At 34.2% G+C, this 23,341-nt stretch overlaps 4 protein-coding genes across 6 annotated transcripts; 2 read left to right on the top strand and 2 right to left on the bottom strand.

Annotated features, from left to right (window-relative positions):
* The first annotated feature begins 292 nt into the window (after positions 1-292).
* Positions 293-4,430, top strand: LOC100791428 (uncharacterized). The gene is made up of 9 exons (XM_003536590.5): positions 293-742; positions 1,035-1,216; positions 1,747-1,925; positions 2,303-2,587; positions 2,673-2,731; positions 2,825-2,861; positions 2,975-3,046; positions 3,319-3,640; positions 3,862-4,430. The coding sequence occupies exons 1-9, from the start codon at positions 616-618 to the stop codon at positions 4,249-4,251; spliced, it is 1,653 nt and encodes a 550-aa protein (XP_003536638.1). The 5' UTR covers positions 293-615; the 3' UTR covers positions 4,252-4,430.
* A 607-nt stretch (positions 4,431-5,037) lies between these two features.
* On the bottom strand, positions 5,038-6,473 carry LOC100814995 (putative fasciclin-like arabinogalactan protein 20). The gene has a single exon (XM_006589584.4). It carries the CDS (start codon positions 6,154-6,156, stop codon positions 5,137-5,139), a length of 1,020 nt encoding a protein of 339 aa, XP_006589647.1. The 5' UTR covers positions 6,157-6,473; the 3' UTR covers positions 5,038-5,136.
* Positions 6,474-11,247: 4,774 nt separating this feature from the next.
* On the top strand, positions 11,248-14,942 carry LOC100792304 (uncharacterized). 2 transcript variants are annotated; one of them, XM_006589585.4, is made up of 8 exons: positions 11,248-11,645; positions 12,258-12,611; positions 13,169-13,240; positions 13,505-13,572; positions 13,670-13,820; positions 13,910-13,990; positions 14,085-14,177; positions 14,318-14,942. In XM_006589585.4, exons 2-8 carry the CDS (start codon positions 12,357-12,359, stop codon positions 14,411-14,413), a joined length of 816 nt encoding a protein of 271 aa, XP_006589648.1. In that variant the 5' UTR covers positions 11,248-11,645; positions 12,258-12,356; the 3' UTR covers positions 14,414-14,942. The 2 variants fall into 2 exon arrangements, with proteins under 2 accessions (XP_006589648.1, XP_003536639.1); XM_003536591.5 differs by lacking the exon at positions 11,248-11,645 and adding an exon at positions 11,675-11,794.
* An 887-nt stretch (positions 14,943-15,829) lies between these two features.
* Positions 15,830-22,091, bottom strand: LOC100792834 (sulfhydryl oxidase 2). Of its 2 annotated transcripts, XM_003536592.5 has the most exons (12): positions 21,457-22,074; positions 20,658-20,682; positions 20,471-20,563; positions 20,164-20,345; positions 19,807-19,876; positions 19,650-19,718; positions 19,489-19,562; positions 19,254-19,398; positions 17,908-17,948; positions 16,934-17,080; positions 16,416-16,850; positions 15,830-16,215 (listed from the first exon to the last, which is right to left on the bottom strand). In XM_003536592.5, the coding sequence occupies exons 1-12, from the start codon at positions 21,723-21,725 to the stop codon at positions 16,197-16,199; spliced, it is 1,569 nt and encodes a 522-aa protein (XP_003536640.2). In that variant the 5' UTR covers positions 21,726-22,074; the 3' UTR covers positions 15,830-16,196. The 2 variants fall into 2 exon arrangements, with proteins under 2 accessions (XP_003536640.2, XP_040861900.1); XM_041005966.1 differs by having other exon boundaries at positions 16,011-16,850; positions 21,457-22,091.
* Between the last annotated feature and the right edge of the window lie 1,250 nt (positions 22,092-23,341).

The following is a 23,341-nucleotide window of genomic DNA, read 5'->3' on the forward strand; positions in this document are numbered from 1 at the left end:
AGATCGATTATAGCATTTGCACCGTTAATTCATCGCTTATTTTACTAATATATTTCAGAAAAAATAATTAATGTACTTTTTTACATTCTAAAATTAAAAAAATAAAGCAAACAGTTTTTTCTAAAAATAAGAATTGCAAATAAAAATTATAAAATGAAGGAGAGGGGGTAATTTAACTAAAAATGTGAAATATATGATAAGTTAGGCCAAACTGCTTTTACCCAAATTATACGGAACTAAGCATAATTTACGCAAATTAAAATGATTAAAACCGCACCCGCCTTTTTGGTTACACTCACGTCAACAATATTCATCAATGTGTGTTGTGTACACACTTCACACCACCCCATCCCATGTGACTCTCTCATCAATCATAGTTTCTCTCTGTTGTGTTCCGCTAAATTTTCTTTATTTAGATGTAACCTCAGCACGAGGGTTATCAGATTCCGACCACCTCAATGAATGTCGTGATTAGTGTGGCCGGTGGTGTTACTGTTGACTCCTTCTTTTGGGTTGGACTAGAGTCCAAAATGGCGGTGCCGGGGTGAGTTGAAGTGAAGCCACCTACTTTGCAGTCTGAGTTCTTTTTTTTTTTCTCTGTTTCAACACACAATAATGAAGGCCTCTTCCTTCAATGGGTTTTGGATTTTGCTGCTCCTCTTCCCCGTGTCACTGTTTCTAAGCTCTGTTTCAGCTTTTTCTCCAACTGGGTCGATTCGCCATCCCGTCAAGTTTATCATAGGTTCGTGTCTCTCATTCGTTGTTATTTCTGAATATGCTGATGGGTTATGTGTGGATCTTGGGAAAGGTTAGGACTTGGAATGAAAGATCAAAACTTGGTGTCACGGCTTCTGCTTCATTCCATCTTGTTGGATTTCCCAATTTTTGGTATTGAGGATTGGAGAAATGGAAATTTGGGATGCCTTGTGTTTGCATATTGGCTTGTGGATGGGTTTGGTTTCATTTTGTTTTGCTTTGCTTACAAGTGTGGTTATTTAGTACTTTTTCTTTTTGTGTCTGTTTCCACTTTGCAGGAGAAGAAGAGGAGAATTTGGGTTCATGGAAGAGTGAACTCACACAAGTGGCTCCAGCACCGGGGCCTAAAGGTGAGGATGTTCTTATTCTGGCGGCAAACAGGACCAATAGGCCTGACATTCTGCGAGGATTCCAACGCTATCGAGGTGGTTGGGATATTGCAGATCAGCATTATTGGGCTGTAAGTGTCGTCGTTCCTTCTTTGATCACCATGTTTTAAAATGGATGGATGATTTATTCTATGCTCAGTGCCAATTCCATATTGTGAAATGAGTTATTGCATGTTGCCTTACAATAAGTGATATTTTCTTTAATCCTAGTCTTAGGGAGCATTTGGTAGTTTTCAGGAAGCTTATTTGGACTTGTGAAAATGACTCTTCTGACACTGACTCCTATAAGTTCTTTTCAGCTTATTACAATAAGTTTCTTGGTGTAACTGGTCAAATTTATGACAAAATCTCTCATGTAATGAGATGATTAAATAGGTGCGTAGTTAAGATGTTTATCCGAATACACCCTTACTATGTGCCTGCCTACTACCATTATAATTCTTTGCACATTCAAGTCATGATGGCCAAATGCCTCTGCTGTATAATAAACAGCTGTAGATTACGTTTCTTCTAAGTTTGGAGTCTATTGTTCAGTTACTCTTTTTCTACTATCTTCAGAAGATTCTTCTCTTCTAACTTCAATTAACTATTATATCTGCAGTCAGTTGGATTCACTGGTGCAGCTGGTTTCATTCTTGCTGTCCTGTGGTTTATCTCATTTGGCTTGGCGCTTATGATTCATCTGTGCTGTGGATGGGGAATTAACATCAAGGACAAAGGATCAAATCATTCACAGAGGATTTGTCTTATACTTCTTATATCATTCACTTTTGCTGCCGCGTAAGACTCTATTTTCATGTTCCCCTTGTTAATTTCTTCATGGGATGCTGTATATCCTCAAAATTCCCCTCGTCCTTTCCCCCTTTGTCAATAGATATGGAAACATTGTTCTTTAATGAGCTTTTTCATGATTGATTACCCAGATTTTCTTCTGTATTTATAATTCAAAATCATGTGCCATGGATGTTTTATTATCATTTTTCAGTGTAAAAAATCCAACGATGATGATGTTTTTGGTAATTCCATTGCTGTGAAATTTTAAGAATTAGTTTTTGCACAATACATGTGAAATTTCTGTTTACTGCCATAGCTCTAAGTTTTATTCATCATGCACTCGAGTGTGGTTACTAACATGCCCTAGTCTCTTTATCACACAGGACTGGATGTATCCTCCTTTCTGTTGCGCAGGATAAATTCCATGGTCAAGCCTTGGATACCCTCCATTATTTTGTCAATCAGTCTGATTATACAGTGCAGACTCTAAGAAATGTCACAGAGTATCTCTCCCTTGCAAAAACTATCAATGTCACCCAGATTCTTCTTCCATCTGATGTCATGGATGGTATTGACAAGCTAAATGTGGATCTAAATTCTGCAGCAGACACACTTTCCGAGAAGACAAATGAAAATTCAGTTAAAATTCGAAGAGTATTCAATGACGTGTACGCAATCATAAAACTGAAAGCCCTTCATTCTACAACTTGATATTTTATCCACGTATGATGCTAAACCATGTGCATTTTGTAGGCGTCTAGCTTTGTATGTTGTGGCAGCTGTAATGCTTCTTCTGGCTCTTGTTGGACTTGGTATGGGTTGATCATAAAATCTTGAATAAGTTGACCTAATTTTATACTTATGTTCCTGAACTCTTGGTTTCAACTGACTCTTATTTTTTGCAGTTCTGTCTGTCCTTGGATATCGACATGCAATCCTCATGTAAGTTATGTTTATGGTCTATTGATATTACCTTTGTTTATCATGCCCCATATATATACGAAGGGTGCTTGCTTGGTATGTTCTTCTATCTGATTTTTTAAAATGTTTTGCAGATTTGTTATCACTGGATGGTTACTGGTTGCAACCACATTCATTCTTTGTGGAGTATTCATTATCCTTAATAAGTAAGCCATTATATCTAAATAGATTTCAGTTTAACCTATTAGCAGTAATTAGTAGGAACTACTCACTTTCTTGTTTCCCTCTGGGCATTCATTGGATTCAATCCCCTTTCTATCACCTTCAATTGAAAGTTGTAACATAATCCATTACAAAATCACCTGAGCTGATAATATCAGAAGGAAATCCAATTATTTTTATGTTATAGGAGTTTCTGTCTGTTCAAATTCTGACATTAACAACCAAACCTGACATGAGTAAATTATTTCTATTACAGCGCAATTTCTGATACCTGTATGGCTATGGGAGAATGGGTAGCAAATCCACGCACTGAATCTGCACTAAGTAATGTCCTCCCATGTGTTGATCAGAGAACCACAAACAAAACACTCTTTCAAAGTAAACAAGTGATCAACAATATTGCAAGTGTTGTCAATACATTCATCTTTGCCACTGCAAACATAAATGAAACACAAGGTAGTCCTGGCTATTACAATCAGTCTGGGCCTAGAATGCCATCTTTATGCTACCCTTTTGACTCTCAGTTTCAAGAGCGTCAATGTACAGATCAAGAAGTTTCTTCTGCCAATGCTTCAAGGGTAATTTTCTTCATCTCTTGGTTGTTGAGCTTTGCCACTTCCCTGGCTTTTGCTAGCTTTCTTTCCCCCTGCCATATGGAAATAGGATGAAAAGAAGTATCTCTTAAGTTTTACTGTTAAAATTGTTCTAAATTTTTTGTATCATGTGATTCATATTCCAGTGTCTATTTCTGGTAACAATATACACAGAATCTCATTAAGTCTGTTGTTTAAACTTTCAGGTTTGGAAGAACTATGAATGTGAGGTATCTGAATCTGGCATTTGCACCACAGTTGGCAGGGTGACCCCCCAGATTTATTTGCAGATAGTAGCTGCGGTGAATGAAAGCTATGCATTAGAACATTACACTCCACCTTTACTTAGCCTTCAGAATTGCAATTTTGTCAGGGATGCATTCACAAAAATCACTTCAAGCTACTGTCCTCCATTAAACCATTACCTCAAGATTATCAATGTAGGACTTGGCCTCATTTCGGTTGGTGTTCTGCTATGCCTTGTTCTCTGGATACTCTATGCAAACCGCCCCCGAAGGAGGGAAGTGTTTGAGAAGTCATCCTTACCAGAAACCACCACAAATTTACCGTTGTCAAATGCAAATAGTGAAGTATAGATTGTACAATAAAAAATAGTTGATAAAGAAGTAGAGTTTTTTATTGTTTTACAATTCCCTACTATATTACGGGAAGAAACAAAGGTGGAGCGAAGCTGCATCTTTGAGTTTGAAAAGAATAGCCAAAGCTAGTTCCGTGTACTAGAACATTTTGTCCATATAAAGAAAGAGCATTTTAATTTGTTTTTAGCTTTAGATTCATGCCTAGCTATTTGCTTTGGCTAGTACCACACTTATAACTTGAGCCATTTAATAGATATATATATAAAAGAAGAAAATAAAAAAGTAAAATGAATTAAACTTTTTTCACTGTGCACTTAAATTTTTTGAGAAATTATGAGAGAATTTTTATAGTAAAAGTTTAAGTATATAAGTGGATTTTAATTTATTTGAGAAATCAAACTTATTTTATGTGTTTTTTTTTGTATTTATCTATGGAATTTATCCAAATAAGAATTTACTATTGTGAACCTATCATGTTTGGAAGTAAAGATTCATTAAACACCCACTCAACAAAGAAGATTCCTCCCAATTCAACTTTAGACAATGGCGGTGAAGTAATCTCAGGGGCTGATTAAAAAAAAATATCAATCGATAATTTGTACATAATATGTTCCAACTTCCAATAAGAGAAAATCTCCAGAAGTAGTTTGAAGATCTCCTATCCTATCAGTAATCCATTTTAAGTGTGTTCTGCCTATTTTCCCTTGGATGAGAGAGTTAATCAATCCTTGTACTATGCATCATTGTGTTCTCTGTTATGCTCCCTAACTGCTAGCTATAGCATCAATCGAAATTATTTGGTCAATCTTTATTCACTAGAGAAGTAAACAAGAAAAAAGAAAAGAAATTGGATGGTCGCAGTGACTAAAAATTTACATAGCCTCAAAATTCAGAAGGGTCAAACAGGATTTCATCATCATCATCATCATCATCATCAATGCGAAGCGCGTTGTCCTTAATGGCGCTGTCTTGTGCAGCCAGCACATCACTAACGCCGTGAACAACCACCCTGTCATTGAAGAACACGTCGGGGAAGAACACCGGAACTCCGTTGAGAATCAAAACGCCGTCCGATCTGGTGATGTTGATGGCGAATCCATCCAAGAACGTCGGCAGCTCCGATCCGTCGCCGAAATTCACCAGATCGTTCCACAGGAGCCGGCACGGCACGACGTGGCGCCGAAAGAACGAAGGATACTCACCGAAATCGCCGATGCGGCTCATCACCGTGTCGTCCGTCGGAGCGAACACCGTGATCCCGCTCTGATCCGCCACGCCGGAGAGCTGCATCCCGAGAAACGAAGCCATGGCGGAGTATCCCCCGGTTTTTAGGGTTTGGATGGCTTGATCGAAGGAATCGGAGGCACTCGCGGTGTGGTTCTTCGCGGAACAAGAGGTATCGGAATTATCACTAGGTCTTTGACTGTTGAACTGAAAGGTAGGGTCAAAGAACCTATCGATTCCGTAGACTAAGAGAATACCGTCGTCGTAGATGGGAGATCCGGTGAGCTTGATGTTGTTGAACGAGGTTACGCGATCGGAGGAGGAAGTGGTGACGGTGAGAGTCTGGCCGGGGAGCATCGTCGGGATTTTGGAGCCGGCGGTGAGGAGACGGAGGCTCGCCGGCGGGAGAGGGAGCGGGGAAAGGTGGAAGCGGAGGAGATCGAGGGAGGGCTGGCCGGATTTCTTGAAGGCGGAATCGGAGGGGGCGAAGACGGTGGCGGAAGGGGACTGCTCAAGAAGGGTTTCGGCGACGATTTCGAGCGTGAGGGCCATGGAAACGTACCCCGAATCGGAGAGAACGTCGGCGGCGTCGAATATGGCTTCGCGCGGAAGAGCTCGACCGAAAGAGAAGAAGATGAACGGGAGGATGAGGAGGAGGAGCGGGACTGAGTACGCCATTGATGAACCTCTCGAGATTTCGCGGGACTTGGGAACTTGAACGTGGCGTTCTGCTATTGGACGCTTACGAATATGTAGTTACAGAGACCGTTATTCGTTTGCTTTGAAAAAATACTGAAAACGCGCCCTTTTCCACTTAAGTACTAGTGTAACTGATAAAAAAAAGTACTAGTGCTACTATTACTATCAATTATTTTTTTCGTAAAACAAATAAAAGAATTGTATATTTCGTGGAATAAGGTTACTGATGTATATTTGAGAAAATATAATCTCAATTTTTTTCCCAATCCATTTTTTCCATTATTAAGTTTTTTTAAAAAATAAATGTTACTCTCTATAATATATATATATATATATATATATATATATATATATATCAACTCTATTTTTTTTTCTCCAAAAGTTTGGTTACTAAAAACGTAAATAGAAAAATTAAATGGAGATTAAGAGATGGTCCTTTTCTTGTATATTTTTCCACATTGTCTTAAATTTGGTTAAATTATTAAGTTAGTTTTTAAATTTTAGAATTTTAAGTAGGTTTTTAAATTGAGTCCTTAGACCAAGAAAAAAAATGGGTCTTTGATATACCAACCAATCATTGGTTTAAGAGATATAGTGATATTGAGTTTGTTCTTCTTGAGCAAAGTAACCAAAAGATAACAGTATACTTATTTTAGGAATCTATTTAGAAACTCATCTAAAAAAAATAATTAAGGAATTTACTTAAAAATTCTCAAATAGTTTAGAAGTTAACTAATTATTTTATCGTGTATCTTATGATTTTTAGAGTTTTAGCATAGAAGTTTGAATTACAAGAGTAAATTAATTTACTATATACACTAAGACTTGATGATATTATAAAATAATTTCATAGAATAAAGTGCATCTATTATTTGTGTGTGTGTGTGAAAACATGTATTGTTTATTTAAATTCGAAGTTTCTAACTTCAATTTCGAATTTAATTAAAATGCGTAAATCAAATTATTGATTGTCTTGTTATTGACTTTTGAAATTGTTCTACACAAGACCAGTGGCATGAAGTCATGTATGGTAGGTTCTTGATAGCACTTTTTCGTCTTCCAAAGATTTGCAACAGTGGAGCCAGAATTTCGATCTTCAAATTAGTGGAAACAAAAATAAAGAGCGTACCTTAAATGGGGTGATTTTTGCCCCATACACATAATGTCATGTTGGTGATAACGGAAAGATAGGTGTCGATTCTATTTCCTTGGTTGTAGATTTGTAGTCGGTAGTTATATGATTTTTGAGGTATTTGTTACTGTGCATGGTTTACACAAAGTAGTTAGATCTGTTCGGCCATTGGGCTGCATAGAAAATGATGGATCGACCCTTTAGAGAGAGCTATTGGGCTTACCCTGTCAAGGTCAATTATGGTTTATTGCTTTCTGCACCTTTTTAGAATGTTGTTTTTTTAATCTTTGGATTAGTCATGTCAGTCTAGAAGCTAAAAAAAGAAATGCATTCCAAAATATAATTTTACATTTCGGATTGATCTTCTAGAAGTCAAAAAAGGGAGCAATAACCTGAATTATGTTGTTGATTCTGAGTGTTTTCAAAACATATGAAAATTGATCCAACTCATAAAATAAAATAAAAAAATCGTTTGTTGCTTCATTTTATTGTTGTGAAGCTATTCCAAACACACTTGATCAAGTGATCAATTAGATCATCAATACCAAAAATTGAGTACGTGAAATTTACGCGAAACCGTTTTTCTTTATTCTAGTTAAATCCAAAATTATAATCTAGAGTGGTGCTTTCATCTTATTTATAATCTTTAGCGATTGTTCTATATATGATTTCATCTATAAGGAAGAATTTATATCATAATGAGGTAAAAGCCAGTGCTGCAGGCTGCAGCAACAAGAAATAACTATCATGATATGATATTGATATGCAAATATCAACATCTCTTGTTACCTACACCTGTCCAAAAGTTAGTACATTTGTTAGCTTCTAGCAGCTCATGAATGATTTCAACTTTTAAGAGAATAACTCTAAATTTAACTAGCCATTTTTAGTTTTTTTTTTTTCCCTTTAATAATGGCCACAGGAAAGTTTGAATTTATAAACCAAATTAACAAATCTACTAACTCTAACTCAATAATTCAATAAGCACGTATTTATAGTTTTAGGCCATGTTGGCTTTTCATCTTTTGACTAAAAAAGTTTCTAAATAAGTTAAAATCAGTTTCATCAGGCACCATCTTTGGTATTCTTTCCGTGCACTTATAAACTCCTAAATTAGTTTGGTCGTTCACCTACACAATAATTCGAATCTGATTATTTGTACCCACAAGATTTACATAGTCCTCCATGATTTGAATGGAGCAGGAGTAAAAGGAGCCAGATCGAATAATCAAAATATATATCCTTATAAATTAAGAGAAAGTGAGGAATGGAGCAGGAGCAAAAGGAGCCAGATCGAATAATCAAAATATATATCCTTATAAATTAAGAGAAAGTGAGAATGGAGATCATATTTTAAATGGGATATATTGACATTGTGCATGAATAAAGTCCACATCCTTCGACTTTGCCCAACCTAACCAGTCAAACATCATAATTGTCGTGGGTTAACCTAATGCTTATGTTCTTATGATACTAATTAAATTGACGTTTTCTAATATATATATACTGAATTTTTTTGTACACAATGATGTTCTTGAGTTTAAGAGTCAATGACGCATTGACGCTAACTGTCATTTGATTCAAGTACTAGACTCGTGTTTTTATTTATTGGCATCTTGGGTTGCATGCAATGGTCTAATTAAAATCCTTTTATATTTAATTTAATGTTGTTTAATGGAACTTAAAGTTAAGACTTACTAATGTTTTTTTTAAAAGTGAATCAGTCTTAAAACTTTAGCTTTTATTTATTTATTTACTAACACGATACTTCACCGTGTTATGTTTTATTTTTATCTTATATCACGGCTGATACTTTAACTTTCACTTTAGCATAAAGCTTTACATAAGCATAATTAATAAGAGAGAATTATTTACATTTTTATTGTTTTTACTTTATGGGGTTGGTGATGGAGGAAAATAACATCATGGAAATCAATCATATATAAAATGGAAAATGTCGTAAGTCAAAGGAAATTAATTAATTGTCTTGCATCGTACTACTATGTGTCAACAAGTATCTGGTTTCCTTTTGTTTGGAGCTGATCTCTATTCAATTTTTGTCTGGCCATGATTATATAGACTTGGATTTAATAAAGTTTCACTGTAAAACTTTTTATATTGTCAAATTATAAAAAAAAATATTAGTATGATTTTTTTTAAAAAAATATTATAAAAATTAATAAATTTATCATAATTTTTATAAGCAAAGCAGATTCGTTTTTATAAAAATAAGCAAATTAAAACAGATTTATTAACAACATTCTAAGTCTAGCACAAGATGTGCCAAGAATAAAAACAGAACAAAAGATACAATATAAATTGATAAATTTCCGCGTGTATTATTTATTTTATACATTTATATAAAAAAAAATTAGAGCGTCTCAAATAGAAGTTATTGGGTTCTTAAACTTAAGAATAAGTTTTTGTTTAAAAAAAGTGTGCAATTTTATCATTAGAGCAATTGTCATCATGTCTGTCCAGGAAATCCTTCAAACATAATATCAATGTATGATTGTCACAATGGGTTTTTTTTTTTTTTTTTTTTTTATAATTTAAGGAATTGATTGCCTGGTTTCTATTTCCTCAAGTATATGATCAACCTTGAGGGATCGAATAAATAAAGCAGTCGGTTACCAAGCATAGCTACTCTGTCTTATTACATTTCAAAAACAATTTCATTTAATATCATTAGTTCTGCATATATGTTTCAATATATATTTTAAAAAAAGTTTTATTTTTTATTATGAAAAAGTGGGCAAATTACCCTCACATTCCTTAATTTTGCATAATAATATAAATATAATATGATAACGTATACTCTTTAACAATAGATAAAAATAGGTTAAAGCAATGTAAATATAAATATATATGTATCATGTGTAATTTCAATAAATTTGAAGAAGTATAAAAAAAAAGGTAAATTATAACCTTTGAAGTCGGTAATGGAGCAATGCAATACAATAGAGTGACGCTTTTGATCAAATGGCTTCTTCTACCAGTTCCATGTACAAAGCTTTTACTTCACCAAAGATTGAAAAAGACGAATGTCTGTTTTTCCTCTTTCATCCTCCAAAGTCCAAATAGAAGCGGTTATTTCATAATTGTTTATGCTGAAACTGAAAGAATGAACAATCCATTCCTTCCAAGCCCCAGAGAGAGAAGCCTGAAAACATGCATAAAATGTCGTATGCAAAATTTAGCATTTTTTATATGCATTTTCATTCAAGATTCTGTAGAGTATGTCAACACTCAATTAGCTAGAGTTACTAAAAATAACAAGTGATTGTTCCAAAGTGTTATTAAATTTGATTACCTTAAAAAAAGGTTTTAAGTTTAAATTTTATAGCAGAAAAAAATATAATAATTGATAAGAAATATTTCACTAAAGGTAGATAATGAGATTTTTTTTTTATAAATATTAATCATTAACAAAATGAATAGATACCTTACGTCAATCTTATTAAAAAAATAGTTAGAGTTAATGATAAAATTTAAATAAAATGCTGATAAAAAAAAGGATTTAAATAGAACACTAAGAAAAAAATATTAGGTATTTAAAAGTAATAAATCTTTTTACACGAATTAAAATTAGATAGAATCATATTTGCAGTAAATTAAAACATATTTAAGTCATTAAAAAATGAATTTAATCAATAAAAAAGATATCGTTTGTATAAATTTTAAAAATAAATATTATAAATATTAATTATCATATATATTAATTTATAATTAGATGAAAATGTAAAAGTGTATTATTTTTTTCTTTAATTTTCATATGTACCAAACTTTATTACTGTGGATAACTTATTTTATCTTAAAAATAAGATACTAAAATTAGTATTTTTTATCTTAAAAAATAAAAAGTTAATATCTGTTTATTGTTGTAGATGGTAGATTATGTGACAACTATTGTTATTCAGTTAGGACACGTTGATGGCACACTAAGCCCATGGGTGAGGTAGTTAGCTAGAGAAAGGACGAAGGAGAGAGAGTTTGGGGTAGCAAACGCAACGCAACGCAACGGTGAAAGAGTTGAATTGATTCATTTTCATATTCCACAACCATGGCGGTCCCATCCTCTTCTCTCACAAACAACAACATTCATTCTTATATATAAACACAACGAACGATACGAGGGAAAATCTCATCGCATCTCTCATTGTATTTGCCTTTGCACATCATCAACCACACTCAATCTCTTGCTTCATTCCCAAACCTCTTATTCCCCTCAAGTATCTACAAAGCTAACCTTTTTTCCTTTTTTATCATCACTTCCAAGAGTTGAAAGATAAAAGCCTTGGCTTTCTTAGCTTCAACCAAATGCGATCCCCTTCTTGTAAGATTCCCATTCCCTTTCCACCCCATCCCTTTTCAATTCCGATGCTTCTTTTCTCTTTTTAAGTCATTCTGTGACTAAAGGTGCTCGTTTTTTGTTCTCTTGTTCCGTTTTTTTCATCTGGGTATCTCCCCTTAACCTTTTTCTGGGTGGGTACTTTCTTTTCTCTCTAATGTCTTTGGACTTACTGGGGGCGTATCCTTTTTATTTATTTATTTATTTTTTAAGTTGCTGCGTTTTTCACTATAAATGATACAAATTCCTCATTTTTCTGACATTGAATTTTGAAATTAATTGATTCAGTTTAATTTGTCAGTTGTGTTGGTGTTTGCAACCGTTTCTGAGATTCGATTAACTTTTTTAAAATCAATGTTGTTGTTGTGGATGGGGTGTGTTTGTTCCACTTTTGGACCTTTGTGTTTATGATATTGATCTCCCTATTTCAACAAGCATTATGTGGGGTCCAGCTAACTGGGAATATCTGCATGAAGATAAAAATTCGCCAATTTTATGAGCACCCAAATGGAAAAATTGACCCTTTCTAAATATGCTTCTCGATGTTGCTAACATGCTTTTTTTGTTTCTTTACTTGCATGTGGGTTTCATTTCCAGAATTTCTGTAGGAAGGATATTTACTTGGCCTAGAGGTTGGTTTAGATACACAGAATCTAGAATTCCTTGGAGTGTGGTAGTGAATTGTGGTATTTAAAGATGGGGGATCACTTTGAGTTGCTGGTTGATCGATTGCTTACTGAGTCCACATTAGAAGCTGCACTTGAAAGCAGAAATAGGTCAATACTGGCTGCATCCTCTGCGGGGAATGATGCAAAAATTGATCTCAATTTGATGAAGATGGGTGTGGATGATATCAAATTTCCAGGGAAGGTGGTAGAATGCAGGATATGTCATGATGATGATGAAGATTCCAATATGGAGACACCCTGCTCTTGTCGTGGTAGTTTGAAGGTTAGTTCTTTTACTGGTCTATATTCATAATCGTATGTTTTGATTTGTAAAAGTGATTAAGCCTTTTAATTTGTGTTGTTTTATTTGTAACATGAATACATGGTATCTGCGTTTTATAAAATTCAATGGAAAACCAATTCTGTTGTAATGGACACATTTTTAGTGATTTTAACGGGTTTCTTATTTATAACAATAAAAACTATTTGTGTTTGTAGTTCAGTTATATGGTTGCATTTGTAGAGGTGAAAACAATTACCATTTTAACATGTCAGTTACCAATTTAGTCATACAAGACCTCGCTTCCACCCAAGATAAACCCAAGGATTTTGATGAAATGCCAGGAAACAAAGATAATTTGATTAGTACACGCTGTGTTTGACTCTTTATTTTATTAGTTGCACATATACTAACTGCAGATATTTTTCTAACTCTAACCGTTGTCTGGTCTTGATATAACTCTTTAAGGAGTAATTGCTGGATATCTTGATCAAATTTTTTATTTTTACCTGCCAAAGCTAAGGCTTAAACTTTGTTCACTTTATTGATTATTTTTGCAGTACGCCCACCGCAGATGTATACAACGATGGTGTAATGAGAAGGGTGACACCACATGTGAGATATGCCACCAGGTAAACTTAAATTTGTTCTCATCCCTAATTCTCTTACTCTTTCTGCATACCTGGCAGCATCTGGATTGTTTGGGTTTTTGGGTATCATTTTATATCTTATCTTTTCACCTGATTTGGTTAATTGGTTATTTTCCCTATATTGTAAATTTCAGCAATTCAAGCCTGATTAATGATTATACTGCCGTGGGTAGTCCTTATATTTGTCATATTGTTTTTCACCTGAATTGGTTACAAGTGATGATTTTTCTATATTGTAAATTTCAGCAATTCAAGCCTGGCTATACTGCTCCTCCACCACTATTTCAGTTTGGACGTATTCCAATGAGTTTTAGGTAATTTCCATGCAATATTCTTATTTTTCCCCCATAAGTTATTTGGTGAACCTTGTTTTTACCTTTCAATTTTCCAATGTGCCCCCACTGATTTCAGGGGAAATTGGGAGATTTCAAGAAGAGATTTGAATAGTACTCATTTGGTTAGCATGGTCCCCACTGATCAGAACCTTACCACTTCTAACTATGATCAGTATTCAGCCTCTGCTACTGGAAGTTTGATTTGCTGTCGTTCAATTGCTGTCATTGTAACCTCTCTTCTCTTATGCACGTATGCCACTATGCCTTTACACCTACTGGCTATGACAATTTCCTAATCTTCATTGCTTTTGTACAGTTCATGGTTCTTCTGATTTTAAGACATACACTTCCCCTTGTAATCAGTGGAAACAAGGAGTATTCTTTCCCACTCTTTTTGGTACGTTTTGCATAATTCTACTTATAATTTTAGCAAGCACATAGATCGTACTCTTACTTACCAAGGTTTATTCAATTTAATGGAGTTTTGATAGCTGATGTTATTTCGGACTGCGGGAGTTGTTCTTCCTATATACTTCATGGTTAGAGCAGTTGCATTAATCCAGCGGCATCGGAGACAAAATCGAGTAAGTCTCTACCTCTTACTCTACCATGGGTTAACCCTTTGTCTCTTTCCCATGATTCAGATTCACTATATCATATGAATCATCTAATTACATATAATGAAAGTCTCTTGTATTTTTGCTTGGCAATTTGTAACTGTTAGGAGCATCTTAATGCCTCGGCCAGTTCATCTGACGATGAAAGTGAGCAAGCAGATTTGCAGTCTCAGCCTCAGCCTCATGTCATACATGTACTGTAAAAATATCGTAGCCAGTAGCCACCTGAAGTAAATGAATTATGAAAAGCTCTTGCCTTGAGATGCTGCACTTTGTCTTCTGATTTTTTATGTAAATTAGATGGGGACAACTTCCCCGAGAACCTCGAGTTTGCTAAGGGATGGGGACACTGAAATCCAGATGTGCAACAGTTGTTGTAGCTCTCATAAGAGGCATTGCATGCCACTTGTGTTACCAAGTCCCTTTGCTATAACCTACTCTTCGGGAAGTCTTGGCAGCAGCAAGTTATACATTTACATTTCTGTTTCTGCTTACTGATTGGAATTGTTCAGATGTATAGATAGAAATTTATATTTAAATAGAGAAAATTACAAGGGTAGATATGAAAAATGGATGACTTGTATATATTGCAATGAAAGTTAGGTAGGGTACTTTTGGGGCATTAATTTCACTATAGGATGCATGCTAGCTTCTTCTGTCTTCTTTTGAGTTTCATATTACTTGTATGGCCAGGTCATTAATTAATGAAAAGCCATAGAAAGTGACATTGTATATGCAGTAATATTCACTTGGCATCCTTGTCAGTCACTAGTTGAAACTCATTATCCAGGGTCTAGATATGCATGTTTGCATGTCTCTTTTTCAACTCTAGAATAGCCCTCCAATTGATATAAACAATAGTCAATAGTCAATAGACCCTCGGTAATCTCTTGATTTCCTCATTATCGTTGCATTTAAGTCCTATTCTGATTCATTGTTACCTTGGTCTGTTTTCATTTTTTTCTTTAGTCCTTCGTTACCAAATTCTGCTAGCTATCCTCTACTTTACTATATGATTCTCCCAGCCAAAGGAATGACCACTTCTAGCACCACTCAAGTTACAGCACCCAAAAACTGCCACTGGAACCAAAGTTCAAAATGATATTTTATTCTTTCAAATTTCAATCCTGATAATTCCATTGTTTTTTATTTTCTCAATAGAACTCTATTTCAAAAAAATTAACGGGTTTACTATAATATTTTTAAAATTTGCTATTGGCTGACATTTAGGACATTATAAATGTTATTCTTTCAAGTATTTTTGGTATAAGTTTCTAATTAAATTTGAAGTTTCGTCTCAGTAACTTATACTGAAATTTAATGCATTTTTTTACTATGCATGTTATAGAAATACAATTTCAATATAAAAGTATTGCCACAAAAACCTAAATATCTGCCATCTAAAATTTGTCTTAATAAAAATCATTTACAGATGATTACGTCTTGCAGATTTGAAGTAATTCAATAAGTAGCATGGATGATGGAACTAATAAAATTAAATTAAATTAAACCGCGGAAACCTTTTAGAAAACTGAACCGAACCAAAGAGACCCATCAAATGAAAATCTTTTAGACTTTTGTGATTTCATTCAAATGTTCAGTAAAAGTGAACCAGACAATAATGTAATTCATGCTTTATAGCTTATACAGTTACTTTGATATTGAAAAAATAATCCCAAATTACAAAACAAAAATGTTACATGTCATGTGCTCCTTTACCCCAAATTCGTTACATGTCATGTGCTCCTTTACCCCAAATTCCTAGGTTGTATAGTAGATGTGAACTCAACGCCAAAAAAGTGAAAGAAAATAGCACTGATCAGTAATGGTCTCCAAATCAAGAATTGTATTCTGTACATTCTATTAAGGATAGATTCAAAAAGGAACTTTTGCAAGACTCTTTGGAGTGAGACCATAATAATTGGATGCCTATAAAAGCTGCTATGCACCTCATATGCCTTGAAGTGTACTTGTCTACAATTCCTACTAAAACGTTCTTCTAGGCCTGAAACATTATGCAAACAAAACAAAAAATAAGTTATTAATATGAAGAATCTCTCAACAACTCGAGAACACAATCTCTCTCTCCTTATTCCCCCCCCCCCCTTTTAATTCTTCAGGACCCAGTCATTAGTTAATTTTGAAAGAGTTCATTACCCTCCTAATTATCAAATGTTCTTTAAAGAGTGTAGGTGGTGAAAATACTTCCGACTCTTTTGCTGTGAACGCCAGTAGCAAGCAAGTGCTCCAAAAGCACAGCTAGCAACAGCAATAGCCAATGCAGCTCCCACAGGCACCACAATTGCATTAGTTGCTACTATTAATTCTTCAACAGCTCCTTCCCTTCCGTCATTTCCGACAATACTCCTGTCCTTGTACAGAGATGCTAGCATTTTACCGTAGTAATCAGTCAAAAACTTAAAGACCTCATCTTGGTTCCATTCCATTTTGTTGTTCCTCTGGTCAAAACTTACATAACAGGAAGAGCAAAGCTGCTTCTGTGGCCAAATTGTCTTTGGGAATTTGGGGTCAGCAGTGTCTAGGGATGCTTCTTCTTTCATCAATCTCTCGTTTACCTTGTTATGGGAACTCCACAACCAGAGAGCAAAGTCACGGGCTTTGTTGAAAGGACTAGAAACGCTGCGAATTGAATTCAAAATTAGAAGAGTCGAAAGAAAAGGACCTTGAATGATATTGGCATTAGTAACTATCAATTCCCTTACCTTGAACACATCTTATAGAAATGTTGTCGGCATTCCTCACAGATGAAGAAGTTGTGAACAAAATCACATATTGCATTAAATGTAAACTGGCTCTCTCCATCATCAATCCTCACAGAGAGTGAATGCAGAAGAACCCATAAACCACAACTGTAATAACAGAGAGATAAGACAGGCTATCCAGTGAAGATATGTCATGGAGATGGTTTGCAGAAATGTTTTAAAAATCAGATTGATCAGAGCCGGAAATAATCAACTATATATATTTTTAATATTATACTAATAATATATTATGTAATAAACAAACACAACCATAAAAAATAAAGTTAGGTAAAATTTTAAATTAGCATGAAATAACCATATTATATGTCCCATAAGATAAACAAAATCAATAAGCTAAAGAATATCAACCTGTAAGTAAACATCATATACAAGGACCTTTGTAACTTGGCATGTTATTTTTTATTTTTTGATTCGTAGGAATTGAGCTCAGGTACTAGATAGTTTACAACAACTCACATGCACTGCTCAATCAACAGAGCTAGACCCCTTAGTACTTGTCATTTTATTTGACTAAAACAATAGTTCTAGTTGAATAGAAAAATAAGAAATAAAAAAAAATACAGTTCAAACAAGTTCATGACTGGCCAAATTAACAAGTTTTGGTTAAATGGACAAACACCTGACCAATTCACCGGGTTTTCAGTCAAATCAGCTGGTCCAATCTGGTTTGTAATCAATGGCTTGCAGTCAATGCACAATCTAAGGTTTACTTAGGTAGGTCTTAATCCTTGGTATATACACATTTCTTTTCATACAAAAATAGTCACAGATCAAAATATCATATGTGACAGGAGTGAAACGACTCAGTGGGATACCAACTTAATTTTAAATGAAAACAAGGGTAGTTGATATGAGGAAGTTGAATATGTTGATTGGATATGGAACTAGACAAAACATGGAAGGTAAAGTATTACCTAAAGCCTCTGGTTTCATTCTTACTGCCACGGCAGAACATCTGCAAAAGAAAAATCAAATAAATCAAAACAATCAGGAATGTTCTCATGCAAAGTAAATTCAAAGTTTAATTAGTGAAGACAACATTATGAATTATAATAAAATGTACTTAACACAATATGCATGTATGTATGTAACTTCATCTTCAAATCCCATTGAACATAGGCTTAGAAAAAGAGAATACAACAACTCCCCAAATAAGTCATAACAAGCTTTTATTTTTCGCAATGATTACAAGATGACTATATTATTGGCAGTTATATGATTCTTTGTAGGGGTAATTGCCAAGCTAGAATGAAGTTTGTTCATTTACAAGAAATGAGCAGTTAACAATAGAATCTTCCAGATGGGGAAGTTTGACAATTTTACAGTTATATAGTGTATGTGGAGATGAATGTCTATATTTTCCAGGATTTTCCCTTACATTTGTTACACACACACACAAAAAAAATAAAAAAGGGTGAAAGTTTTCCATGCAGAAGCATTATATGCAACCCATTATGCAGTCTTATGGTGTAGTTGGGGAGGGTTACCCATGTTTTCCAGGTTTGTCCCTTACACTTGTTACATGATATGAAAATGTTTTGGCCTTCTCAAGATTGTTTCAAGGGAATTTTCACTACTGAAAGTGAAAAGCATAGAAATTGGACACTTTGGTTGTATTTTTCACCTACTTTGGCTCACTGCTTTCCTTTTCTTTTTAGGAGACCCTAGACATACTTTCATCTTCTTCTGTCTCCCTCTCTGCTTGCTGACCAGGATTGGATGATGATAGGAACTTAATTTACTTTAGATTAACGGAGGAAATACTCAGATACCAGTGCTCTGAACACAAGATGCAAAAAGTATAGAAAGCAAGTCAGAGAAGGAAAAGTTCTCAGCATGTTGCAACAGCCACCCACAACTACCTAAAGGATTGCCTACCTCTCATGGGAAAGCCTTGAGGACAAATCATGACATACACACAAGTATACAAAATAGAATGGCTCATTGACATTAAAAATTATTTCTTTTCTCAAAAACAGGTCTGCTTGCAAATACTTCATAACAAGTAATGATATGAGATCCAACTCTAGTAACAATTCAACAATAATATAATGTGCTAACTTTAATAAAAGAATAGACTATTCATAAATTCGGGTTACTGAGAACAGACCTTTCAAAGATTCATCTAATAACAGTAGCCAACAGAAGTTGAGTGTTGACTATATTATAGACATTAGACATTAGACAATACAAATACAAAAGCCAACAGAAGTACATTACAGAAATGTCTAAAAGGTTTAATACAAGATTGAGATCCTACCCAGTATCCACGAGGCACATCTTTTCCACAAATCTTTAGGTTCCTAACTGAACTCTTATCATCTTCCTGCTTATTAGTTGACCCAAAATCTGTTGGGTACAAGTCATCAAAGCTCACAAGAAATTCAGCAGTACCCTTCCGGCATCTGAAAAAAAAAATATAACACAAAAAAAATGACACTAAATACAGGGCAGAGAAGAAAGGATCAGACGGATCAGTAAAAGGTTCATCTTACCTCCTAGAAGGATGATGAGCTGCTAAAAGCTGAAGAAACTTTATAAGTGAAGCACGAGTTCCCGGTTTTATCATCTGCCAAACAGAAAGTATTTGTACTAACATCTAAAAGGACCAAAAGAATGAGCACAAAAGACCAATCAGGGAAAATAAATAATCTACCTTGTGCTCTAAGATGATGTCAAAAGCTGTAGAAGTTGCCTCTTCGACATCATAGATAGCTCTTGCAATCTATCCAAGTCATGCATACCATATAAGTCAGTACCTTCAAATATAAAACGAAAGGAAATCAAATATGTGGGCGTGTGAAGAAAAGGACCTGCCCAGGGTCTGATACATTGGATGAAAGAAGCTCATTTTGAAATTTCTGATCATCCAGGCCAAATGAACTGCAACATATGAACATTATAAGTTGCACATAATTTCCATCAGATTTAAGCAAAATATATGATGACAATTTTCAGGTTCCATCAGAGGCAATTGAAATGCTTCCTCATAATTCTAGACTATTGCACTTGGAACTTTGATTTTTCCATACTACCTATTGTCTAGTTTGTAGTCCATTATATGTCTACAATGTTGATAACCAAAATTCATATACATCATCTGGTTTAAATAAAATATTCACCTACCATTTCATAACTGTATCAACAATGAATTTATTTATACCTCATACCTGCCTAATTGCTTGTTGATCCAATTAAGCAACCGATCAGCAGTGCGTGCATCATCAATCACACGTATATCACTTTTCTCTTGTTTAGGTTCCCAACCAGCACCCACAAATTTAGAAGGAGAGCCCCAAAAAAGCATAGGATAATGACCAACAGAAAACTTATCACATAGCTTAGTATTTATCTGTGCTGCCAAAAAATTGAACAGAAAGGTACAAATCACCAGGGCATGTTTAGTATAAAATATAAGCATTAAACCTCACCGTAAGTCCTTATCCTTATTAAGAAAGTAAGATAAGATGCACGCACCTTTGATGCACAATCAACCCTTGTCATTAATACGATTCCTGGATGCACTGCATCAGGTCCATTAAATAATCTGGCGACCTTTTCGTAGTGAGGCTGCAGTAAAATTCCAGTGAGATAATAATGATGAGTTGAAATATTCATTGAAAAAAAGCCCAATAAATTAATTATTCTTTTTAGCAAATAATACCTTATAATTTCTGCACGCAGGGCACCTGTCAGAGAAGAAAGGGTCACAACAGAAATGAGAATTTCTTATAAGTTGAGGTGTATATTAATTTTATTTCAGAGAAATAATCCCACATTTTTGCCAGTTTTCAAAGAGAGCTTTTGGGAAATAAAATATTATTTTCTAGAAATATTGAAATAATCTTTGATCAAACATGCACCAAATTGATTTTAAATTTTCAACCTATTTGAGAAGTTGGATTCATTATACTCTCCTATGAGTTTATTCAAATTAACTCATAGAGGTATGAAAGAGGAGGAAACAAAGTGAATGGAACAAAAAAAGACCATTTTCAATTGAAGCCTTGATAGTTGATACTATACCACACTGTATTATGCCTTTTTTTAACCCTTTACTACTCATAGCATCAATTGCACAAACAAACCATGAGCTCCCCTGACTGTTTCTCTACAGCTCCACTTACCTTAACTGGACTACTAGTAACAATAGAAAACACCACCTCTCTGTAAAAAGCAAACTCAACAAACCAATCAACCAAATTTCCAAAACCCTTCCATTAATATACATCATGAATCCATCGCCCTTCACTACTATTACTGCAGATCCAATTTGCAGATCAAAGGGCATCCCTCCTTTCCATCAAATAACCCAGAACAAAAAAACAAATAAAAAGCACTCCTACCCTTAAAGTAAAATCCACAAAAACCCGAACTTTATAACACCCAGAAGAGAGTTCAAACAATTCTACGACCAGAAACACATAAAATACAACAACTTAATAGAAATCATAACTACTAACCAATGGGCAAAGAATTCAACAACGGCGAAAGTAGCAGGGGTGTCCTTGAGAAGAGCATCGAAATTCGTGGCGTTCAGCTCAACGGCATAATCGGGATGATCACCACCACCACTTTTGCCTTTGTCGTTAACCTCTCGAAGGATCGAACGGCGCGACGCGAAGGAATAAGAAGACGACATAGTCGCAGAGCAGCACACGGAAAGCATGCACAGATAGAGGCCCAAATGTAAATACATCATCCCAGAAATGGAAAAAACGGGGCGGAACATAGGAGATAGAGGATTAGGGTTTTGAAGGGTATTGGCCGAAAATTGAAGAGAAGCGAGATTTTTTGAAGGAGAGAGAAATGGATCTGTTTGTTAATTACAGATTTCTTTTTTTCTCTAGTTTAGTTGTAACTGTAAGTAGATGTTGTGTATGTATGTATGTATGTATGTATATGAGATTGGATTTTGATTTGATGGGGTGTCGTTGGGGAGGGAGGGGAAAGGTGAACCAGAAAAGGGCGAGAACTACGTTTGCATAAGCTTTGCTTCGGATCGGAGATGGCGGAAAGAAACACTTCTCTCCATTCTAAACCTTGAATCTTCTTTCCTCTGTCACCTATGTTTTTTTGTCGCCAAACATCAAATATCAATTTTTAAAAAAATATTAATAATAATATAAACTCAAATAAAAGATAAAAATGTTAACATCAATCTATAATAATAAATAACTATAATTTTTATTTTCCTTTAGCTTGGAAGAGTGAAATTTTCTTGATTTTAAATTATCATAATATCTAGACCTGGCTCTTTTCTTTTCTGTTTTAGTAGAGATTTTATAATATAATTACCTCTCTTAAATTTTTCAATCTAACTAGAAGACGATATACTTTGATATCTGTAAACTTAATAAGTTGTTCCATTTTTTTGTTACAAATTCTTCCAATTTAAATTGAGAGTATATATATATATATATATATGGAATGATATGGGCAAAGCGCCATAGAACTAAATTAATTATTATTCAAAAAATAAATAGTTATATCGTATCCTTTATAAAAAACAGTTTTTAGTTAAATCTGGGATTGAGAAAAAGCTACTAGTCAAACCATATTTTGCAAAGGAATTTGTTAACATGTTTGACTCCCTAGAAACATGAATCACACTATTAAGTTGAAAAGTCAAACTGGATAAAAGGAGTGTCAGCACATAAGTATTCGTTATTTTAAGAGCCTCCAAGCAACCAAATTCTGAAATAATCTTCTTGCAGCTTCTTCCACCATTCTCAACACAAAAAACATTACCCAAACTTCCGCTTCAAGAATAGAGTAGAAGTTCAGTCTCCTAGAGAAAACTTTAACAAGGTTACCTTCAGTATCCGAATAACCCCACCATATGGTGTCAATATTTCTCCAATCATAAATCAATATTTTCTTAATTTTTATAATAATTATTTTAAAAATACATCAATTATTCATTATAAATTTTAGTTGCTTAATAGTATAGAATAATTTACATTAACAATACATGAAATTTAAAGTCATAAGTTTTTAGTTCCAAAAATTGTGAACAATAATTTAATAAGTAGAGTTAATTTAATACAAATAATTAACAATTAATAATATCTTCTTAATCAATAAGTTGTTAGTTTAAGTAGAATTAGACTCAATTCTTTTAATTAAGATATCAAATTTGAGTATTTTATGAATGAAAAAAATATAATTGGAAACTAGATTTTTTTATGAAAATTAATCATAACAAAACAAAACATAATAAAATGTTTAATATGTTTTCACCGTGATAACATCTTATTATGTTTAATGGTTTTTAGAATTGACTATTTGACTTTCACTACTTGACGTTAAACCCATGCTGGGATTTGAAGTTAAACTCGGGTTGAG

The sequence above is a fragment of the Glycine max genome, chromosome 10, assembly GCF_000004515.6.
Source record: "Glycine max cultivar Williams 82 chromosome 10, Glycine_max_v4.0, whole genome shotgun sequence".
NCBI classification, from domain to species: Eukaryota; Viridiplantae; Streptophyta; class Magnoliopsida; order Fabales; family Fabaceae; genus Glycine; species Glycine max.

Excerpts from the sequence above, each read along its gene's own strand:
- LOC100792304 (XM_006589585.4), top strand. The coding sequence starts at position 12,357 with ATGGGGGATCACTTTGAGTTGCTGGTTGATCGATTGCTTACTGAGTCC. Across the intron at positions 13,821-13,909 it reads GTCGTTCAATTGCTGTCATT|TTCATGGTTCTTCTGATTTT; the intron begins GTAACCTCTCTT and ends GCTTTTGTACAG. Across the intron at positions 13,991-14,084 it reads ATTCTTTCCCACTCTTTTTG|CTGATGTTATTTCGGACTGC; the intron begins GTACGTTTTGCA and ends GAGTTTTGATAG.
- LOC100792834 (XM_041005966.1), bottom strand. The coding sequence starts at position 21,725 with ATGTTCCGCCCCGTTTTTTCCATTTCTGGGATGATGTATTTACATTTG. Across the intron at positions 20,683-21,456 it reads GTTGAATTCTTTGCCCATTG|GTGCCCTGCGTGCAGAAATT; the intron begins GTTAGTAGTTAT and ends CTTCTCTGACAG. Across the intron at positions 16,851-16,933 it reads TTCTATAAGATGTGTTCAAG|CGTTTCTAGTCCTTTCAACA; the intron begins GTAAGGGAATTG and ends TTCAATTCGCAG.
- LOC100814995 (XM_006589584.4), bottom strand. The coding sequence starts at position 6,156 with ATGGCGTACTCAGTCCCGCTCCTCCTCCTCATCCTCCCGTTCATCTTC.
- LOC100791428 (XM_003536590.5), top strand. The coding sequence starts at position 616 with ATGAAGGCCTCTTCCTTCAATGGGTTTTGGATTTTGCTGCTCCTCTTC. Across the intron at positions 2,732-2,824 it reads TCTGGCTCTTGTTGGACTTG|TTCTGTCTGTCCTTGGATAT; the intron begins GTATGGGTTGAT and ends TATTTTTTGCAG. Across the intron at positions 3,641-3,861 it reads CTTCTGCCAATGCTTCAAGG|GTTTGGAAGAACTATGAATG; the intron begins GTAATTTTCTTC and ends TTAAACTTTCAG.